Here is a 20,331-nt window from a genome sequence, read left to right as displayed (position 1 = left end):
GATGTAATGGTGAGGAATTGATTTTAGGAATCGTATTAAATTGTTGAATAATTATTCACGGAGTATAATTGTGTACAGGATGAAGTACCGAGCTATTGCTCGATGATGGAACTCGAATGCGTGATAGTCGGAATAGTACTGTGAGTGGACTTTTGTTTTTAAATAATGATGCATGCATTTATTTCTTAAATTAATGCTCTAGTTATTAATCATATTACATTTTGAGCAAATGAATTGATTTTCGGAATTTGATTTCGGTTTATCTCGTGGTTTTACTTTCAACATTGAGTTTCAAAGGTTGGTTATGATTTATAATATTATTTGACGAATTACTTATTTCCGAGGTAATTTTCCGGAATTAAGTATATTTCTAATCGCCGATTTAAGTTCCTGGAAGATTTTCGAGATGAGTTTCGATGGAGTTGGATTTCTCATTTATTTATTGACCTTCCGTTTTGGCATTGGGAATGCCTAATTAATGATTTTGGATTTGGTTTGTTTCTTGGAGATTTTGAGAGATTTTTGGAAATGGGATTTGCTTATACTAATTTCCGGTTTTGGTTACGGATTTGAGAATATTTTGGCGTGCGGGGTCACGTCATTGGAATATATGTTTTTCTTGTGAGAGATTGGGGAAGTCTTTAGGATTTTATGGATTTTGAATGTTTTCCTCACCATACTCGGGTCATTCGATTAGTTCTCCTCCTCACTTACTTTGTGTTTGTGAGTGGCAGTTGAGGTAGCTTATTCTCCTCCTCACTTACTTTGTGTTTGTGAGTGGTAGTCGAGGTGATTTATTCTCCTCCTCACGTGAGTGGTAGTCAAGGTTATTAGTTCTCCTCCTCACACAATCTATGTGTGAGTGGCAGTTGAGGGTAGGTAGAGCCTAAGGGGCTCCTTTACCCGTATGGTGACATCTCTTCCCCATATCCTTTTATTTGTTACTTGACTAGCGGGGCTAGTACGATTCTTTTAGCCAGCGGGGACTAGTATGTTTTTACGAGATTTCGAGTTTTAAAGACATACGTTTTATAAATGTTGCATGCATCGAAGTTTTACGAATTTAAATTCGTGGGGAAGTAATACAATTCCTTTTCTTTTAATTTATTTATTTAATCGTTTATTTTGTCCACTCACTCTAACATGTTTTTCAATTACTTTCCCCTGGGCCCTTCGGTTTCAAATGCCCAGTTTGCAGGCGAAATTAGTGAGGTCGGGCGTACATTGGAGTTGAGGCATAGTCAATCACATGGCTTCCGCATTTTTATTTGATTTAGGTTTTCCTTGATTACCCTTGCTGTTAGAATTGCTCTGATTACTTGAGGAAATTAAGGTTATTTAAGTTGTGATTTGTGTTATGTGATTTTTGGTTGATGTTGTAATTTGGGGAGCAGGGTGGCTCCAGGAGAATAAGGATGGATGATTTAGAAGTGTAAATGTTTTCCTACAGGTTTTGGGTAGCCTACTTTTAGGGGAAGTTCCGCCAAATTTTTGGTAGAATTTCTTCTAAGGTGGGCCCCACAGGGCCACTTCGGATTTCGAGGTGAAATCCGGGGCGGGTCTTGTTAGTATGCATATCAATTATTTACTCAATTATGCAATTTGTGCATGACACGTGCGGACACATGTAAGAATGCCCAGCCTTTCTGATACATAGGCACATGTATATATATTTAAGAGAGTATAAGGACGTAGGCACTTAACTTTGCATATGAGATAAAAGGCTTGGCCTATTCTGCAATAGTACCGTCACTACACCAAAAATCTTATCAGACAACGGCAGAAAACCGATGTGGGATTTGGAGTCCCACCGTTGTAGAGTGAGCCGTTGTCTGATTTTAGCCGTTGTCTGATGAAAAATCAGACAACGGTGGAACACAGTTGTGTAATAAACACATAGACAACAGGTATGTGTTATAACTGTTGTGTGATAGCTCGACAGATGGCTTGGCAGATGCCAAGCGCAACTGCGCAGCAGTTGAGGCGCTGTCTTCAGACAACAGTGCTAGTTTTAAACTGTTGTTTGTTAAGCGTATCAGACAACCGTTTTTTATTTTGTCTGTTGTCTGATTGATCTTCACACTTCAGTTCTTGGACTATATCTGTTGTGTGATTAACTTTAGGACAACAGAGTTCAATTGGTTCTGTTGTGTGATTAACTTTTAGGACAACAGAGTTCAATTAATTATGTTATCTGAGTATAAATTAAAAGACACTGATTTGTTAAAAACTGATGTGTGATATGAATTATTGCATTTGCTACATTACAAAACTATTGTACGATCATTTTCATTTGCTAAATTTTGTGCAAATATAGCTCCATTTTACCTAATGAATAGTGATCAATTGGAAAGAAAACACATTGCAAGCCTTCAAATGAGTAATCCAATCCATTCCATATGCCAAAAATGTTAAAATGGAGCATTTCCCAATCATTCAACATCTCGTTTTACATTCTAATACATATATGCCCTATCTACTTGAACATCAAAGGCCGATACACATTGTTCCAAAGCATTATGTCTTCTAATGTTGCCTGCAAATATATAGGAAGAGTAGTTTTTAGTGACAAATCAATTTATCCTGGAGTAAACAATAGCCAATCATTACCAATAAGATTGCATCACATCACTATCGAAATACAATGCCATGTCACTTTTACTTCAGAACATATGAAAAAGAGTTCCAAAGTGAAAACTCACTTGCAAAATCTCTTTGATATATCTTCAGAACAAATGAAAAAGAGTTCCAAACTGAAAAAGACTAACAGAAGGAAAGAAACAAAAAGGAAGTGAAAGCACTTCATATTTGAATTTAAAACACTGCTCCATTTCAAAGTTCCAGTACCTTTCTACATTTACAAATATACATAGTTGAGTTTTCAAAAGAGCATAATTACAAGATCTTACAAGAAGAAGGCAGACCCAAAGGTATACAAGATGATTACTATAAAAAAAAACAAAAAGGAAGAGTGACAAAATCTCAGTTTGTAAACAATACAAACTAGCACCATACTCTGGTCACATGGTACCAACATCGAGTTCCTTTTGAACCATAAGCAATAGACCAAAACACAATTGAAGCTCAAGTAATTGTCCTCGACACCTAATAGAGAACAAGGTACATAAAATAACAAAGCAAAAGCTCAGAAAGAAAGATATCAGAATTCAAAGCAATTCCAAACTCATGATATCAAACACCCCACCTAACCACAGTTTACAAATCAAAAGCTTTACCAGACGTCAAAGATCCCAAAGTAAAACCAACAATGATAAAAGATAAATAGAAGTAATATTTCTAGGTACGAAATCACTCATTGATCCACACCAACATCTCAATTTAACATAGAAATCAGCCAAGGAAAAATCATAAATAAAACATAACGCAAGAAAGAACAGTCACTCACCTCAGTTCTTAAGCAGACCCAAAACAAGAACAGCCAAAAAAGGAAAACCCAAAAGGCTCAAAGCTTTGAATAGCAGAAAAAGAATAACAAAGGCTGAAACACCTCTCCTAAATCTCCTCCTTCCATCCACAGTTTGCTTTTCGAATCATAGAGCAGAACGGAAACAACCAACCCAACTCAAAGCAAAACCCCTTCACTAAGAGATCATATTCTCAATTCTTCATCTTTGCTTCCGGAAATCAACATAAACCTTCTAGCTTCTCTCCCCTCAAATCCAGAGATACCCAAATGGTTGCCTTCGATAAAAACCCAAACTCTCCAACTCTCTCTTCCCTTCCTTTCCCGTCTTTTTCTTCGTCCCCATCCTCTCTTCTTCTTTGTTTTTCCTTTCTATTTTTTTTCTTTTTTTCTTTCTCCTGTCCCCTTCCCCTCCTTATTTAGTCAGCCCCCAGCCCTTCTAATCTTCCCACAATCAAAAGAGAACAATATAACAATAAGACTAATATAAAACAATTAACTAACAGATCATATATTATATTTATATAATATATATGGAAAAATAACACAATAGAAAGAAAAGAGTAAGAAACAAAGAATGAAAGAAAAGACCTAACCATCAGCTTACTGTAACTTAATTTTCATTTGGATCATATAAGATCTATGATGATATAAGATGTGCAACCAATACACAATTAAACTAAAACCATAACAATCATTATTAACTTAACTTGGAACAGAAAGTCATAAAATTGCACTCATTATTGTATGATTTTCATTCGCATGATTCATATATTTACTATTTCAGTCAGCTAAAAAAAATTCAGTTGGAAGCAAAACAGATATACATGTCAAAATGCAAGCAAAACCGATGCCAAAATATCTATGTTTTACAAAACGCAACCAGACTATCAATTAGAGAGCAGACATTAAAATTTCATTTAGGTCAAAACCAAATTTCAATACTAATAAACAAAAACATAGCCTGAAACTTCCAAAGTTCCAATCTAATCCTTCCTCAAGCGATATAGACGAATCCAAAAAAAGGTATGAAACTGTAAAAGAGACACCTTCATGTTCTTCTTTTGGTTTATCATTTTCAAAACCCAGTAACGATTATGATGAATAGAAATGTGGGTTTTGACATAAATAATTTGACAAACAAAAATGAGGTGCTCGGAGCAATCAGGAAGGAACTCACCAAATACGAACCGTATATATCCTCTGCTTCAATCACCCAGCCTTGGGCAACAACTGACAAAGAATAAATGAAACAAATTAGAAATCATGATAGAACAATCCAAAACAAACCCACACCCAGGTCCCTAATCTTTCCTCCTCGAAATCTTACATCAAATCCAGAATACAAAATCCCAAATTTGATATCAAATATGGCATATAAACTTTGTAAACCCAACCCGTCTTACACTCTTACTTGTAATCTATTCAGAATCTTGCTCCACCAGTATTAACGATGAATGTAAATGTAAGTGAGATAGTTTTAGCACTCTTATAATACATGTAAATGTAAGATGGGCACTAAATACCAGGATTGAGTTACATGGAATCCAGAAAGAATGACCACTAGGCAAAAACACCTAAATTCACTGTCGACCAGGCTTATAGCTAGTTAATATAACAAGCATTGCGGCTAAGCATGTAATTGATCAGACCATGGATTGAATTACTTTGATCTAAAACTTCTGTTTGTGGCTAATCTGGGTATAGTGACAGCTTAATTACTTGGAAAAAATAAAAAGAGTGAGGACGAAAGCTGCATTAAAACATGTTGTGTCTGAAGTGACACACTTGTATGTTCTATGAAGCTATAAGAGGATATGGATATAAACTTAACAAGCTCAAAAGTCAACCCTAAGGCCCTCAGCAATCCTACTTCTTCAGCACACATATATGTGCTAGAAGTATAAATCGCAAAAGTTCAATGAAATTCCCTTAAAACAGATTATTCAAAGTTTCTCTTCATAATAATGAAAAAGGGTATGCAATGCAAGAGCTTTGAAAAACTTGAAGAAACAAAGTAGTAGTCAAAACCAAAGATCCAGAATTTTTGGTGCAAACTAATATAATAATGAAAGCATTCTCAAGAGACGTAGTAAGTGTTACTTACTACTTACTTCAGTAAGGAAAACAGATACTTGACCGCGGTACACCGAAAATCTTGGACATACAATCTGATTGATGAATTCCGTTGAGCATCCCTTGAAGAGATGAACATTTACAATGTTTGGAAAATATAAGGTTTGTGAAATCTGCAATGAAAAAGAAAACAATATAACACAAATAAGGATATTATTCTCAACAGCTCTTTCATAGGGTAAGCAACTAAACAATTTTCAGCTGGTTATTTAGTGAACTATTAGTAAGATTTTTTCAATATTTGATAAGGAGAACAGCGTAAACTAATGAATCCATATAAGGAGGTCAGCGGAAACTAAATTGAAGAACAAATAGGAATAAAAAAACAAACCAAATTCAGGGGTGAATTTCTGTGATTTCAACAGCGTGGCTTCCTTATTAGAAAACCATGTGTCCTGATCATCCACTGTATTCTGTTGAATACAATTTCAATAAAACATTACATAAAGAAATATAATATAGAAATTGCTCCACACTATCAAACCAGTGAACCCAAGAGCGTACGCAACAGGATCCGACATTCTTTGGATACTCGTGCGTGTGCCACCCTTGGACATGAACCAATCTGAGAAGCTTATCTAAAGAAAGAAGTAAAACTTTAAATTTAAACAATTGTGCAAAAAATAACTATCTACATTGAAGCAAGAACATAGAAAAAACAAACCCAAACAAAATCAGGCAAGTAAGATTCCCAGGTACACAATAATAACACATTAAAGTAGCTTTCATTCTTACGCTATCCAAATTTCGTACATCACTCAATGCTCCATCTGGATCAACCAGAGCCCTGACGACAGGACTCAATGCAAAAGCCAATGCATTTCTTGCTTTATCATAAGTCTACAGTTACAAAATATCATAAAGTAAAAGCATTTAAAAGAAATCCGGACAAGCTCTAATTACCATATAAATCACATCCAACAAATACTAAATGATAACACGGATCACACCACGTGCAATGTCTTCCTGATTCAAGATGGAACCAGTGCTTCATTTTCTCTCGGCTTATCCAATTCCTAAATTTAAAAAAGTATTGGAAAGCATGTACAGAAATGAACCATGACAAAAATGATGCTTGCAGTAACGTCAGGACAGTGGCAATGCAAATATTTACCTTGATCTTATTTGTAGATAAAAATGCAAGAATCCCATGTATGGGGGCTCCAATTGGAAACCGAAAATCAAGTTCTGTGATGGAGAAGTTAATTAAATATCAGATTTCTTTGAAAAAGATCACTCCATAAATATAAGGTGGCATACAAAATAGGCAGGAACGATTTAAACAAGAGAAGATTTATGATCTCTCAAGACAAAATTTGATCAACAAAAGATCGAGCACCAAAGCTTACCACCTGGTTGATAGGGCATGCTATGGTGTGGCATGGTAAACTCATTTACTAACAATCGATCATTTTAATCTTCTATCTCCAAGCCTGGCTAGCTTTTAAGGACTACAGCAACAAAGTAACTGGCCGCCTTGAGTCAAGCAGTGTCCAAACCTGAAGTGTTTTGTGCCGCACTCTGATTTGCACTGCGCCTCTCCAAAGATGGATGTGCAGGGATCATAGCAAAAAGGGTCGATTGGTTTATCTGCATCAAAAAACCAAATCACCCATTAAACAAACACACAACATGAAGCATCCGATAGAATATTAATAAATGATAAGCTGATTCTTAGTTTCCTGACCAACTAAACATGGTATAAATTTCAGAAACTGCTCAATTGATGATATAATCAGCTCCAAATCAATGTGAACATAAAACGAGAACCACCTAAGTATATCAAATAGGCAGAGAACGAAAAAATCAACAATCGGTAAAACCCTAACAATCACGACCCATCCAATTCTAGTGTATAACAATTGATTGATTCTCAATTACACTCATCTAACCCTACAATGACACGAAGAAAACCCTAATTCAATGAAAATTCAAGTTCAGCCGCTCAGATCTTTCAAGGATTTAACTCTTTAGGCTCCGAATCTGGTTGAAGCAACAACCGGAGCAACAAAAAGGAAATCTGAGAAAGTGAAGAGAAGTTGCTTACAGGTTGTTCGGCATCGATAACCAACGAGCTTCAGGTGCCGATGACGAAGCTGAAGAGGACTAACGGAAGCTTTGATGGCGGAATGTGAGCCGCGGGAGAGAGAGATGGAACGGGAGGCGGAGAAAAACCAAAACCAGGAGGAGGCTCAGGCTGTTCAGGACGGTGACAACGAGGGAGAAGAGGGTGAAGGTGAGGAAGGGGAAGGAAGAGGCTCCTAAGAAATTGAAGTCATTCGCTCGAAAAGTGTTCGAAAGAGATGGGTTTGTAGATCTAAGGTCGAGAGAGTCATGAGCTGTGTTAAGTGTAGAGAGGAGGCCGGGGTATGCTTTTTTCCTTTTCCGTTTCTTTTGGACACGATGCGGAAAAATTAAACCTAACTAAAAATTCTCAAAGTTATTCACACAACTGACATCTCATCGACCGTTGTCTGAATGCAGCACTAAAAATCAAAATGTGAAATTATGGGGGGAAACATGGCGCCTACAGCCTTTTGGCTCAAAATGTTGCCGCCCAGTCACAACAGATTATTTGAATCAGACAACACATATATGAAGTTATGCTGTCTGATTATACATAGTTTAAATTTGAGCTGAGGGAGCAAGGAGGGATAGTTCCCGCCTATGTGCAATCATAGTACCAGTTTTGGTGCTAGGGATAGGTATCTCTCATTTAGACAACACAAATAAGAAATTACGTTGTAGGAGTACATATATGTAACCTACATTTTGATCAAAATTTGTTCATTTTGGGGCAATGAATGACATTTTGGATGCATTGAAATCTTGCCAGTACATATCTTCATTACTTGGACAACACAAAGTAAAAAACTGTTGTGTGATATTTTGCAAGCTACACTCATACAACAGATATAACTATTCTGTTGTCCTTTGGAGCACCAATTTAGAGCCAAATTTGAGTTAGGCTAAGAGGGAAATCTGCCGCTATTTTTTTTTTCATTCACACAACGAACTATTCTTATAACTGGTGTGCAATGATCCACTAGCTAAAAAATTTAGAATTTTAACCACCTTATACAACGCAAGTTTTTTAAACGTGTTGTGTGATTCACTTTTCTTCATCACACAACACTTTTTTTTTTTTTTCGTTGTGCAAAAAGTGTTGTGTGTTTAAGTTATTGGTGTAGTGCGTGTTGCAGGTGCGACATTAAAAGCAGCTCGCCATCATGAGTCCATGATTAGAGGTCATCACTGAGTGCCAGAACGAGTCATCTAGAGGTGCAACATTGAGAAGATGATATTATAGGAGTCCCCGAGGGAGTCGCCAAGAGGGTGGATCTCGGAGTGTTTGATATATTCCTGGAGAGTAAGATTTGGAGAGGATCAGCAGGTTCCGGGTTTTGTCACCGAGAGATGATGAAAAGATCACCGGTGAGGTCGCCAAGATGAGCTGTCGGGAGCTGAAAGTGCTGTCAGGGACAGCCCAGAGAAGTTCCCCGTTTTTTTTTTTTTTTTTTTTTATTTTTTTTTTTTATTTTTTTTTTTTATAGTAGTTGGTACCGGTGGCTTCGATCAAGAAGCTGAGTCAAAGGGAGACTCCCGGTGATCAAAAGGGTGAGAGCAGGACTCGGTGATTGTGTCGGGGGACTCGTGGTGCCGGGAACGACCTGGGTAATGGTCATGTTGTCGGCAGCAAGACTCAAGCCGGAAGCAAGAGCTGCCGGGGCCAAAAACTGATGGTATCTGTGACTGGGGTCGTGATGTGTTGCTCATATCGGTCTGTAGGTGGATCAGGGGAGAGTCGCCAAGAGTTTGAAGATAATGCCTATGAAGATACGAACCGCTGCCCAGACGAGAGCACCATAATGTGATCGATAAGCCTGGCCTGGTCAGGGGCTCACCGGGTTTGCAAGTGAATTCAAGAACTGTCGATGTCGTTCTAGAAAGGATCCGAGTCTTGTGAATCCGGTGAGTTGGAGTGAAGGTCCCGGCTTGGGAGATTGTATCTCAAGCACGCCTGGCCGAGTCAGAGGTGAAGCACTGAAGCTGTCGGTGAGTGTATGGGCGTCTGGGTAGGTGCCGAAGATCGAGGTTCGGTGCTGACAATCCGGGATGAGGCATGATAGGCTTAGGGTACCGGGCTCTTAATCATAACATGTACTAGAGCGGGCCGGAGTTGGGCTAGTAGGTCCAGGCATGACCAAGTGTTGCTAGCGGGATGCTAGATGCTACGGGCCTAAGTTGCTTAGCAGGGGCCTAGAAGAGATGAACCCGATCCAAGTAGAAATCATCATCTCTATGAGTTGATGTGCAAGACTAGCTACTTCGGGAATGGACCTTGATTTTTGGACTTGCCGCACCTTGGTGGCTTGTGGTACCCGCTGACTCATGTACCCGGAAGCTCATGTACCCGATGACTCCTCAGAGGCTTGGGAAGGAAGGTGGTATTTGTACCCAGACGATCATGTACCCAGAAGCTCATGTACCCGATGACTCCTCAGAGGCTTGGGAAGGAAGGTGGTATGTGTACCCGGAAGACCATGTACCCAGTGGCTCATAGTACTCGATGGTATAGGCTTGGGTGAGGTTGAGGGTCGGGTGTCTTCCATGTACCTGGAAGCTCATGTACCCGGTGGCTCATAGTATCCGATGGTATAGGCTTGGGTGAGGTTGAGGGTGGGGTGCCCTGCATGTACCCATGTACCCGGAAGCTCATGTACCTGTACATGACCCTTGCTCAAGGTCGGAGGTTCACACCCAAACATAGGGGCCCTCTTCTAGCGCCAATGTTTCTGTTATAGAATACGGAACATGAACTAAGTATGAGGCAATGTAGAGAGGGAGAGAGATGACACAACATGTATAGTGGTTCATCTTGCCCTTGAGGCAAGGCTACGTCCACTTAGATAGTTTACTGTGTGTGAGGTCAAGTGACCTTTGTAGTGATACAAGTTGGGGATCATAGATCCCATCCCATTCCAAGAAGGGGAGGACTTCCTCTTATAGCTAAAGGAAGTCCCATTCTATTCTATATTTCCAATGTGGGATAATACACATATTGCTTCTCTTGAAGCCTCTTGGAGAGCATGGGAGGGTGGCCTCCTAGCAAGGTACCGGCCGACCTCCATCATAGCGAGGTAACTTGGGTGTTGGACTACCGGATGCATGTCATAGGTGGGACTAGTCATGCCACGGGGCCCACCTAAGAGGTCGTTGCTTGTGCTTGGCGGTATGTGGTATAAGTGATAACAACACCGTGCATATTGTAAAAGATGTTGTAAAAGATGTTGTAGATTCCCGTCAAAGCTGAACTTTCTTCACTTAAATTGCCATAACTCCTTCCAGAAAAGTCGGAATCGCAAACCGTAAAATTCTTCAGAAACTAGACACATGGGGATTTCCGTGCATATAGGGTAAAACTCCTAATTCCATCCGAGTAGTTCCCAGTAATTCAGCGAAGTTAGGTTCTAGACATGAACTTGTGAAAGATGTTACAGATTCCCGTCCAAGTTGAACTGTCTTCACTTAAATTTCCATAACTCCTTCTAGAAAAGTCGGAATCACAAACCGTAAAATTTCTCAGAAACTATACACATGGGGCTTTCCGTGAATATAAGGTACAGCTCCTAATTCCATCAAAGCAGTTCCCAGTAATTCAGAGAAATTCAAACTTGTAAAAGATGTTGCAGATTCCAGTCCAAGCTGAACTTCCTTCACTTAAATTGCCATAACTCCTTCTAGAAAAGTCAGAATCTCATACCGTAAAATTCCTCAGAAACTACACACATGGGGCTTTCCGTGCATGTAAGGTACAACTCCTAATTCCATCCGAGCAGTTCTCAGTAATTCAGCGAAGTTCAAACTTGTAAAAATATAATAATTAAGAAAATATGAGATTATGAGCACATCAACATACATATATAGATATATATATATAGATATATATATATATATATATATAAAATAGTTTACGGGATTTTACGGGCAAGGTCTAGCGGGCTTTTACGGGCCGGGCTTTTGCGGGCCTTTGGCCCTCTGGGTCGGCGGGCCTCCATCGGTCCACTTGATCCGCGGGCTTTTTGATGAGGCGTACTTTGGGCTGCTCTCTTTCCCTTCCTTCTCCATTTTTTCCTTCTTGCCAAGAACCACCCCACCTCACCAAAATTTATTTTTCTCATTTTTTCTTCTCCTCACCAAGATCCATACTTCCTCGCTAAGACCCACCTCACCAAAATTTCATCTTCTCATCAAATTCACAAGATTCAAAGGGGAAGCACTTCAAGCATAAGGGGTTTAATCACCACTTGGGAAAAGGGAGAAATTATAATTCCAAGGTTTGTTATGTTTGCTTTCTAGCATTTGTAGCTTGCCTTGGTTGTTCTCCCTCTTCTATACCTTTCCCTCTTTTATTTGTACGAAATTGATGATGTATATATTTATGGGTAGTGAGTAGAAATTTTATTGGGTGTTAGGATTGTGTGCCCTAACCTAAATCTGATGTAATGGATGCTTAATTTAATTTATTTATAGAATTTGTTAATTATTGGATGCTTGTGTTTTGTGATAATTGATTAGAATGCATTCTTAGGAATTATCAACTCTTGGGTATGTGTTTTAATATTTCTAGATTGAAATTTAGGGGATGACATCTTTAGATTCTAGAGCTAGAACCCCGATTTGATAATCGTGGGAGATACAAGCATGGTTCACTACATGATTAGCTTGATTGACAGGACACACCCCGGATTTCACCTTGAAATCCGAAGTGGCCATGCGGGGCCCACCTTAGAAGAAATTCTACCAACAATTTGGCAGAACTCCCTCTAAAAGTGGACTACCCAAAACCTGTAGAAAGACATTTACACTTCTAAAATAATCCACCCTTAATCTTCTGGAGCCACCCTGCTCCCTAAATCACAACATCTCTAGTTTCACAAAACAAATATCAGAGCAATCTAATGTACAGGCATACAAGAAGATAGAATACAAGATAAAGGACCGATACTTTTATAATCCAGAAGCTATGACAGCTATGCCTCAATCCCATGTACGCTCGACCTCAAGCTAATCTGGCCTGCAAACTGGGCATTTGAAACTGAAGGGCCCAGGAGAAAAGCATTTGAAAACCGTTAGAGTGAGTGGATGAAGCATAAGTAATTTCGAATAAGCAAGTGAAACTTAATGCTTTCCCAAGCTATTCTCTAAAACCTCGCATGCAATAAAAATCTTAGAAACACTCTTAATCATCATCTTTATTGAAATCTCAACTATGTCATGTCGATCATCTCGAAATCTCTTTAAAATCTCAAATCATATCTCAAAATAGACGATGACTAAAGGGGTGTGCCGAGGAAGAAAGATGAGGTAGAAACACTCTTAATCATCATCTTTATTGAAATCTCAACTATGTCATGTCGATCATCTCGAAATCTCTTTAAAATCTCAAATCATATCTCAAAATCTCCTTCCCGAAAATCACTTACTAACTCAATAACTCATAAATAAATAGCTTGAAAATCTATTGAAAGCCCTCGGGAAGGAAATCCACTGATAATCCCGTAACTCATAGAGCATAATAAATCTCAAGAAATCAATCTCATAAAATCATAAAACTCAATAATTCAAATAATAAATTAAACCTCAATTAGAAAATAATAATATACTGCATGCACAATTAATTTAAAATAAATGTCCACTCACGGTTTGCGGCTACAACGGCCGTCCAACTTTCCCGTCTTCAACTCGCATATCCGTCGTCCTGAACAATCAATAAAATAAATAATTGTTTCTCAAGAACCGAGACTTAATTTACAATAATAAATTATATACCCTAAAACCAATAATCATTGGATGCTCGAAGTCAACACGGAACGAGCCCAAACTTCATATATTATATCCAATCAATAACTACATCAACATATCAAAAAATAGGATCGATCCCATGGTTGGATCTTCCCAAATCAAAATCTGAACCTTTCAAAATTTTGAAAATTCTGATTAATATCCAAACCTCCTCCAATTTCCACCAAACACCTATCTATATATTCGTAACAACATATACTACCCAATAGACTAAAACAACCCACCAGGAATGGCCGGACGCGCCGCCACAGGCTATTGCACATGGGCCCCACGCGCCGCCGGTCAACCACCACATATGGCTACCAAATTTCATCCACAGCATCGTCTCATCATTCTAAACATCTTTCATAACTACAACATTGATCAATTTCAAGTGTATAGGGTAGATTTTACCTCAAACCCGAAATCTCCAAATTTAGCTCAAATCTTCGATTCACCTTCCTCCAGCTGAATTGGAACATGAAACTTGGTGGATTAGGACCGTGGAGGAAGGGGCTAAAAAGGCCAGATGGTGGAGTCGTCTAACATGGCCGAAAAATCGCGAATTGGCCCGAAAACCAAAAACGAGCTCGCCGGAAATCAAGCTTGCTGCGCATTCTACCATCATCATCGTGCATCGTTGCCACAGGGAGGAAGAGGAAGATGAGTCCATGGTAGCTCGGTTGAACGGCCGGGGGTGGCCGGAAAAGCCGGTGGTGAGGCCGGGAAGCCCACTGCCGGCTATCTCCCTCTCTCTCTCTCTCTCGTTCCCTCTCTTTCTCTCCTCAGCTTCCAGAAATGGAAGCCCTCGAAAATAATGGGTTTCCCCTTTGGGAAACCCCCATATACCAAAAAAAATTCCCTAATTTACAAAATTGCAATTGCATTCCAACTTATATAACTTTTTCGTTACAGCTCCGATTTTAACGTGTTGTGTGTCCACGAACTCGGTTTAACGTCCTCTACGACTTTCATGAATGAAATTTTCTCAAATTTTGAACCGAACAAAAAGTCAACTTTTAGGGCCCCCTAAAAGGTCGAAACGGAGCCAAAAAGTAAATGTTAGTGTCGTTTACCAATCGAAAGACTCATAAACTGGTAAATTTAGGTTCGGGACGTTACAGTCTCCCCTCCTTATAAAAATTTCATCCTCGAAATTTCATGCTGTTGAAGTAGAGATGGGTGCACACACCAATCCGTAGTAAACATTCACGAAGATGAATAACACATCAATCATACAGCAGTGGCGATGATAAGACACAGAAAAGATGTGCAAGTCTACTCACATGTAGAAATTAGCTTCAAAACTGATCTAAGAGTTGACCAATTAGAACAGAGAGATTAACCCTTATAAGAAACAATCCTCTAGCCGAAATCTAGCCAATCATTGTGATCTGAATAATTCCCATAGAGTTCTTTATTAAATTCAGTGTCTTAGGAGATAAATTTATTTCCACTCATTACTGACAATCCTTAACAACTAAGGGAGAACATCGTCAAAGCATTATGTTAGAAGCGACCTGAACAAACTACACCGTGAATACTGCATGACGAAAATCAAATCTTCTTTGAGTTAAGTTTTCCCCTTTGAAAGCTTAAGTCAACGACTGGAGCAGCTGATAATTCCGACAATCTCAATTACCCAAGAAATTAAAAACACATACTTAAAACCCAAATTCATCAATGTTCCAAGTCGAATAACCTTGTCTTACCTAACCATGTAGTAGTACATACTCACAAGTACACAACTTCGGTGTCAAGAAATTTATATCAAAAACTTGTTCAGATAACTCACGGTATCGATATCACAAACTATTCAGTTGGAATAGCAGCATTCATAACCTTTTCATATATAACTCATATGGTGATGATCCATTTCGTTCACCAACAACATTGTGATAATACATCTACCCACACTTAATACAATTTCAATTCGTACACAGGTTTATGGAAAGTCCAACAGGTAATAAAACACCACAAGATGTTCACTGATAACCCACATGTCTGAAACAACCAATTTTCTTAGCAACCACAAAACCGCACTTGCTTTTTGTCTGTTTGTGCTTAAATTTCTGATCGAATGTTGTGCACGTAGAGGTCCCATAGTTGTCAAGCATATCAAAGAGTAGCCTCGAACCAACCTATAAGTTCTTAATCATGTAGGTTATGGGGCCTCTACACTTCCTTTGCGCTCCTTTGATACTTAACTAAACCATTGATCAAAGCCTTGAGATGACATCTAAGTCAACTAGAGAAACTTCTTTGATATATACCCTATTGGCCATAAGGCGACACCTTTCGCACACTCGTTCATGTTCAAAATTTCTGTACCAGACTATTAGCAAAGTAGTCCATTCTTTCTTCTCCGTGTTTCCAAACCATAATATTCCAATAATCAACGTCAATCTTGCAAGTACTTGAGTATAACCAACTCTCCTTGCATGGCTCAAAGCCGATATCCCTAAGCGACATTGTCATCCCTAAACTGAGGATAAAGTAGCTGAAGATCTGCCCTCTAACAACACTTATTCAATAATATTCCAGCTACAACAACAATTCCAAAAACTAATCTGTGCTAACTAAGATTGCACCAAAATTTCCCAAACCTCATCTCGCTAAGCATTAATCCAACAACACAACTCAACCATAGTAGCTCAATAGTTAGTACTTCAAGTGTCGGTTGAAACCTTTGATAAAACCCAAGTCCAAACAAACAATTTCCAAACTCAACTCCAACATCTTGCCAAGTCATCGTACCTAAAAACCCGTGATGGTGACCGAATATCAATACCAACAACTTTCTATACTTCTCCAATCAAGGGTCACCAAACGGTAGAAAGATCGATCAAAGTGAGAACTAAATCTCAAACAGTTTAACCCATTACCACCAGTAACGGTACCAAGGTAGTAAACTCACTTAATTGCTCCAAAGAATCTGTTAATATAAGTATTCAACTCAAGCAACAACCAATTTTCCTAGATGACAAAACACCATTCACAAAGTCTTTCCTTGAACAACAACCTTGATGCAAACAGACACCCGTCTAACATCTCTTATCACACAAAGCGGTACCTGGATCTAAAATTAATCCAACCACATGGCGATCCAATTCCTTCATAATCATAGTCGAAATATATTACAACACAGACAAACCGCATCACGTTTTACCCACATATAACAAGAATTCTGGTCAAGCCTTAATCTGAAATATTTTCGGAGCCAACTGGAAAACTTATTTCCTTAAAGTTATTCCACTAACCACTCTTACAAAATCACAATCCAACTGTCTAGCAAAAGTTTCACCAAAAATCTATCACAATTAATCTTCAAGGCCCCACATTTATAACTCGAATCGTACTCTGTATCACAAGTAATTCCACTTGCACTATTATGAATACCCAACGATATCACTACTACGATTCTCTGATTTTTGGTACAACCATTTTAGCCAAAAGCGGATAACCAAGTACACGCATCATTACAATCTCATATACAAAAGTTGTTTCTAATCCTCCCAATTAAATACTGCCAAAGATCGTAACTCGATTGTAAAGATCTAAGAATCCAACTAAATACTCAAATTTCAAACATAAAACTATTTCAAAAACATAAATTCTATCCATCTCCTTACTCAATACAATCCAAAACTTCAAAAGGATAAATTATAAGTCAATGTATCTAGAATCAATTTCTTCTAGTCCGAACAAAACTAAATCCAAATATCATGGTCAGGTCAAAGGCCCAAGATAACTAGTCGTGATTTCCAAGTAATCTCCAACAACTGTCAATGATATCCCAAATGTCGCTTAAATAACATATCACATCATGTAACACAACTCCTGAAACTTGATTCAACGTCAGAACCGCAAATATTACTAGTTTCATTTCCATCAACAATTCTAATTCCAAGCAATTATAGAAGTCAGAGACAGCCCAAAGCTATTTCCACTCAACTCTAACAATCAAACCCAAAATCAAACTCCAATCTTGCACCTTAAACCTTGCCCCAACAAACTTGACATCGAGGGAGAGATAACCACCACATTCCCTCGGATCACATTCGTAGCATAACTCAAACCTGTAAAGTAATCTAACGTTACCATCACCAGGAAAAGGTGCAAGACACGTAAACAATCTGATACGCAGAGAAATCCCTATGAGGTCGGCGTATAAGAGGCATCACACCTGAAGGAAAATCAACTAACCATGTATCATACACACTTGATGAATACTTCAGCACTGAAGAGTAAATGATGGGGAACCGCTGCAGTCGGGCCATCATTCGGAAGGTACTGAGTAACATCAAGCATATAAGGTAACTAGATCGTCTTGGAGAATTTTACCAATAATAATAATAAGGGGCCGTGACCACTTACCCAATTTCAGTATAAAAATTGCCCACTTACTCCACTAAGAGTTTTTTAACCCCACTTACCCAATCTAACATCTTTTGACAATTTTGCCCCTATTATTAAATTTTCACTCTCTCCTCTCATTCTCTCTCTCCCCCCCCCCCCTCCCTTCTTCGATCCATTTTCTCTCTCCTCCCTCCCCCCTCACCGATTTCTCTCTCTGTCTCTATCCACACCTCCAGTGCGGCGTCGAACTTCGAATTAGAGCTTTCTCTCTCTGGTGCAGCGGTGCGGCGTCGAACTCCGGATCATGCCTGAAGCTCTCTCTCCGGTGCAGCGTCGAACTCCGGATCACGCCTGAAGCTCTCTCTCTCCACCAGCAGTGCGGCCTCGAACTCTGGATCACGCCTGAGACTCTCTCTTCACCTCCGGTGCGGCGTCGAACTCAGGAATCAAGCCTGAAACTCCGATCGGAGCTACCGGAGTTTAATTAAGTTTAGATGTAGAGCGTCGGCGAGGCTATCGTCGATGGCGAGGCCGATAACAGGTTGGTGTAGACCACTGGTCTGCTTATGCTGCTCTTCGCAATTCCCTACAATGCTTCTGCTACGGGTCTCGGGCCTCACCCATCGAAGTCGGAGAAGGGAGATATGCAACCGTCGAAGTCAAAGATGGGAGGAGAAGAAGAAGTGGGTGCCCAGAGCATTTTCTGGGTGCCGGAATCCAACCAACTCATTTCGCAAGGCAAGGATTCCGTTGCTTCAGTTGGTTGACTCTGATAGGTCCTTGTGGTTGTATTCAAGATAGGTTGCGTAAGTCCTACTGCTACGTTCAGTTTCAAAAGAGACTGACGTCCTTGTTATTGTTTTGTTGTATATGAGATTCACCTAATTGTTAAATCATAATTAAATTAGTATGCGATTTTAACATTTTGGTTGGAATTGGTTATATACACAATGTCAAATTACGAGGTCATTTGACAATATGGGTTGTTGCTAGAAGTTATTGTTTTGTTTATTATGATTTGGTTGGGCAATAATAAGATCAATAGTGGGCAATAAAACGATTATTGGAAGATAATAATAAGATTATTGGGGGGTAATAGACAGATTATTGTCCCCCAATAATTTCTTAATTGTGGTTAATTAATCACTGAAATTAGAGTTTTGATAAGTCTTATGTTGTTTTGAGTTTATTAAAGTACAATAATCTGTCAATGATAGAAACTGGTGATTTTTGGGGTGGTCTATTGGGAGGCAATAGACAGATTATTGCCCCGCAATAATGTCTTAACTGTGGTTCATTTATTATAGGTCATTTCAACAAAATGCTGCTAGATTCATTAACCAAAATAATTAGGTTTATTGGGGGGTCATAATATGATTATTGGGGGGCAATAATATGATTATTGGGGGGTAATAAAATCAGACGCCGGAATCCGGTCACCAGTCCGGCAGTCGGATTCGGGATTCTGGTGACTGGTTGTCGAATTTCGGTCACTGGACGCCGGACTCCGGTCACCAGTGGCCGGAGACCGCGGCCGGCCACTAGTCACCGGAGCACAGCAAGATGGAGGATGACTTCTCTCTCTAAGTGAGAAAGAAGGAGAGGGCAAAAAAGTCCTAAAAATAAATGAAAAGAATAAAAAAGAATTAACTGGGTATTAGGGAAATAATCCCTTAGAGAGTGTTTTGGATAAATAGGGTTAAAAAATTGTTAGTGGAGCAAGTGGGCAATTTTTAAGTTGAAATTGGGTAAATGATCATTTCCCCTAATAATAATAGCAGCAGGGACACTTAGCCTTGGACCAACCCCCCAAACATTCAGCGGCACACGAGCCTCTAGAGGCAAATGTTACCCATCTTCAGCGGTAACCCAAAAAAAAAAAAAACAAAAATAAATCAAGGCCCAGTGTCAAGTCAAGAGTCCCCAGTGGCAAGACATTGTCCTTACCAAGATTTAAGGGGCCAATTTACTCAGGACACCCAGAAAGCTTCGGCACCCAGCCTTCTTCGTTATATCCATAACGCAACTCCTCGGCAAAACTCTTGTCACACCCAACCTCATCTTTCTTCCTCGTTGCATCCCTCAAGTAGGCTAGCAGCGACAACACCAAACCACAAACTTCAAGTCTTGCACTGCTAGACATCATCCGACAGCAATCTAATCTAAGCACCCATGACGCAAACCCATCAGCGTCAGGCTTCATCCTCCAATCAGCGTCGGTCAGCGTCGGAGTCAAGCTCCATCCCCGGATCTGCTCGAGTGCCCAGCTCCGTCCTCCTCTCACTTGACGAATGAGCCCTGCTAGCCATCCTCCGCTAGATGTCGACTTCAACGAGCCCCACTACCGCTGGCCAAGCCCCGCTGAGCGTCACCGCTGAACTTGCTTGTTAGTCCGCCAAGCAAAGAAATTTTCTTCGGCTCGTTACTTTGCCAACAAACAGCAAGCCTAGCATCAATTGCTGAAACTGATCAACACCACCCAGAAACTGATCAGTACATCAAGGCATCAATTGTAGCAGCTGCCCAACACCCTATCAACGTTAAGCGAGCAGCGAACAAGTACTTAT

The 20,331-nt window shown here is 39.5% G+C and overlaps 1 protein-coding gene and 1 long non-coding RNA gene across 2 annotated transcripts; both read right to left on the bottom strand.

Moving 5' to 3' along the window:
• Positions 1-2,367: 2,367 nt before the first annotated feature.
• LOC121050364 lies at positions 2,368-3,845 on the bottom strand. Its single transcript, XR_005802774.1, has 2 exons — positions 3,407-3,845; positions 2,368-2,536 (listed from the first exon to the last, which is right to left on the bottom strand). It is a non-coding gene; the product is annotated as an uncharacterized LOC121050364 (long non-coding RNA).
• A 2,197-nt stretch (positions 3,846-6,042) lies between these two features.
• Positions 6,043-15,877, bottom strand: LOC121050640 (zeta-carotene desaturase, chloroplastic/chromoplastic-like; the record flags this gene model as incomplete). The annotated part of the gene is made up of 5 exons (XM_040511417.1): positions 15,737-15,877; positions 7,060-7,150; positions 6,675-6,748; positions 6,296-6,400; positions 6,043-6,138 (listed from the first exon to the last, which is right to left on the bottom strand). Coding segments are annotated over exons 1-5 (507 nt in total), but the record flags the coding sequence as incomplete, so codon positions are not given.
• Positions 15,878-20,331: the final 4,454 nt, after the last annotated feature.

This window comes from Rosa chinensis, chromosome 7, assembly GCF_002994745.2.
Source record: "Rosa chinensis cultivar Old Blush chromosome 7, RchiOBHm-V2, whole genome shotgun sequence".
NCBI classification, from domain to species: domain Eukaryota; kingdom Viridiplantae; phylum Streptophyta; class Magnoliopsida; order Rosales; family Rosaceae; genus Rosa; species Rosa chinensis.
Note: the sequence above shows the minus strand (reverse complement) of the source record. Positions and strands in the feature narration are given on the sequence as shown.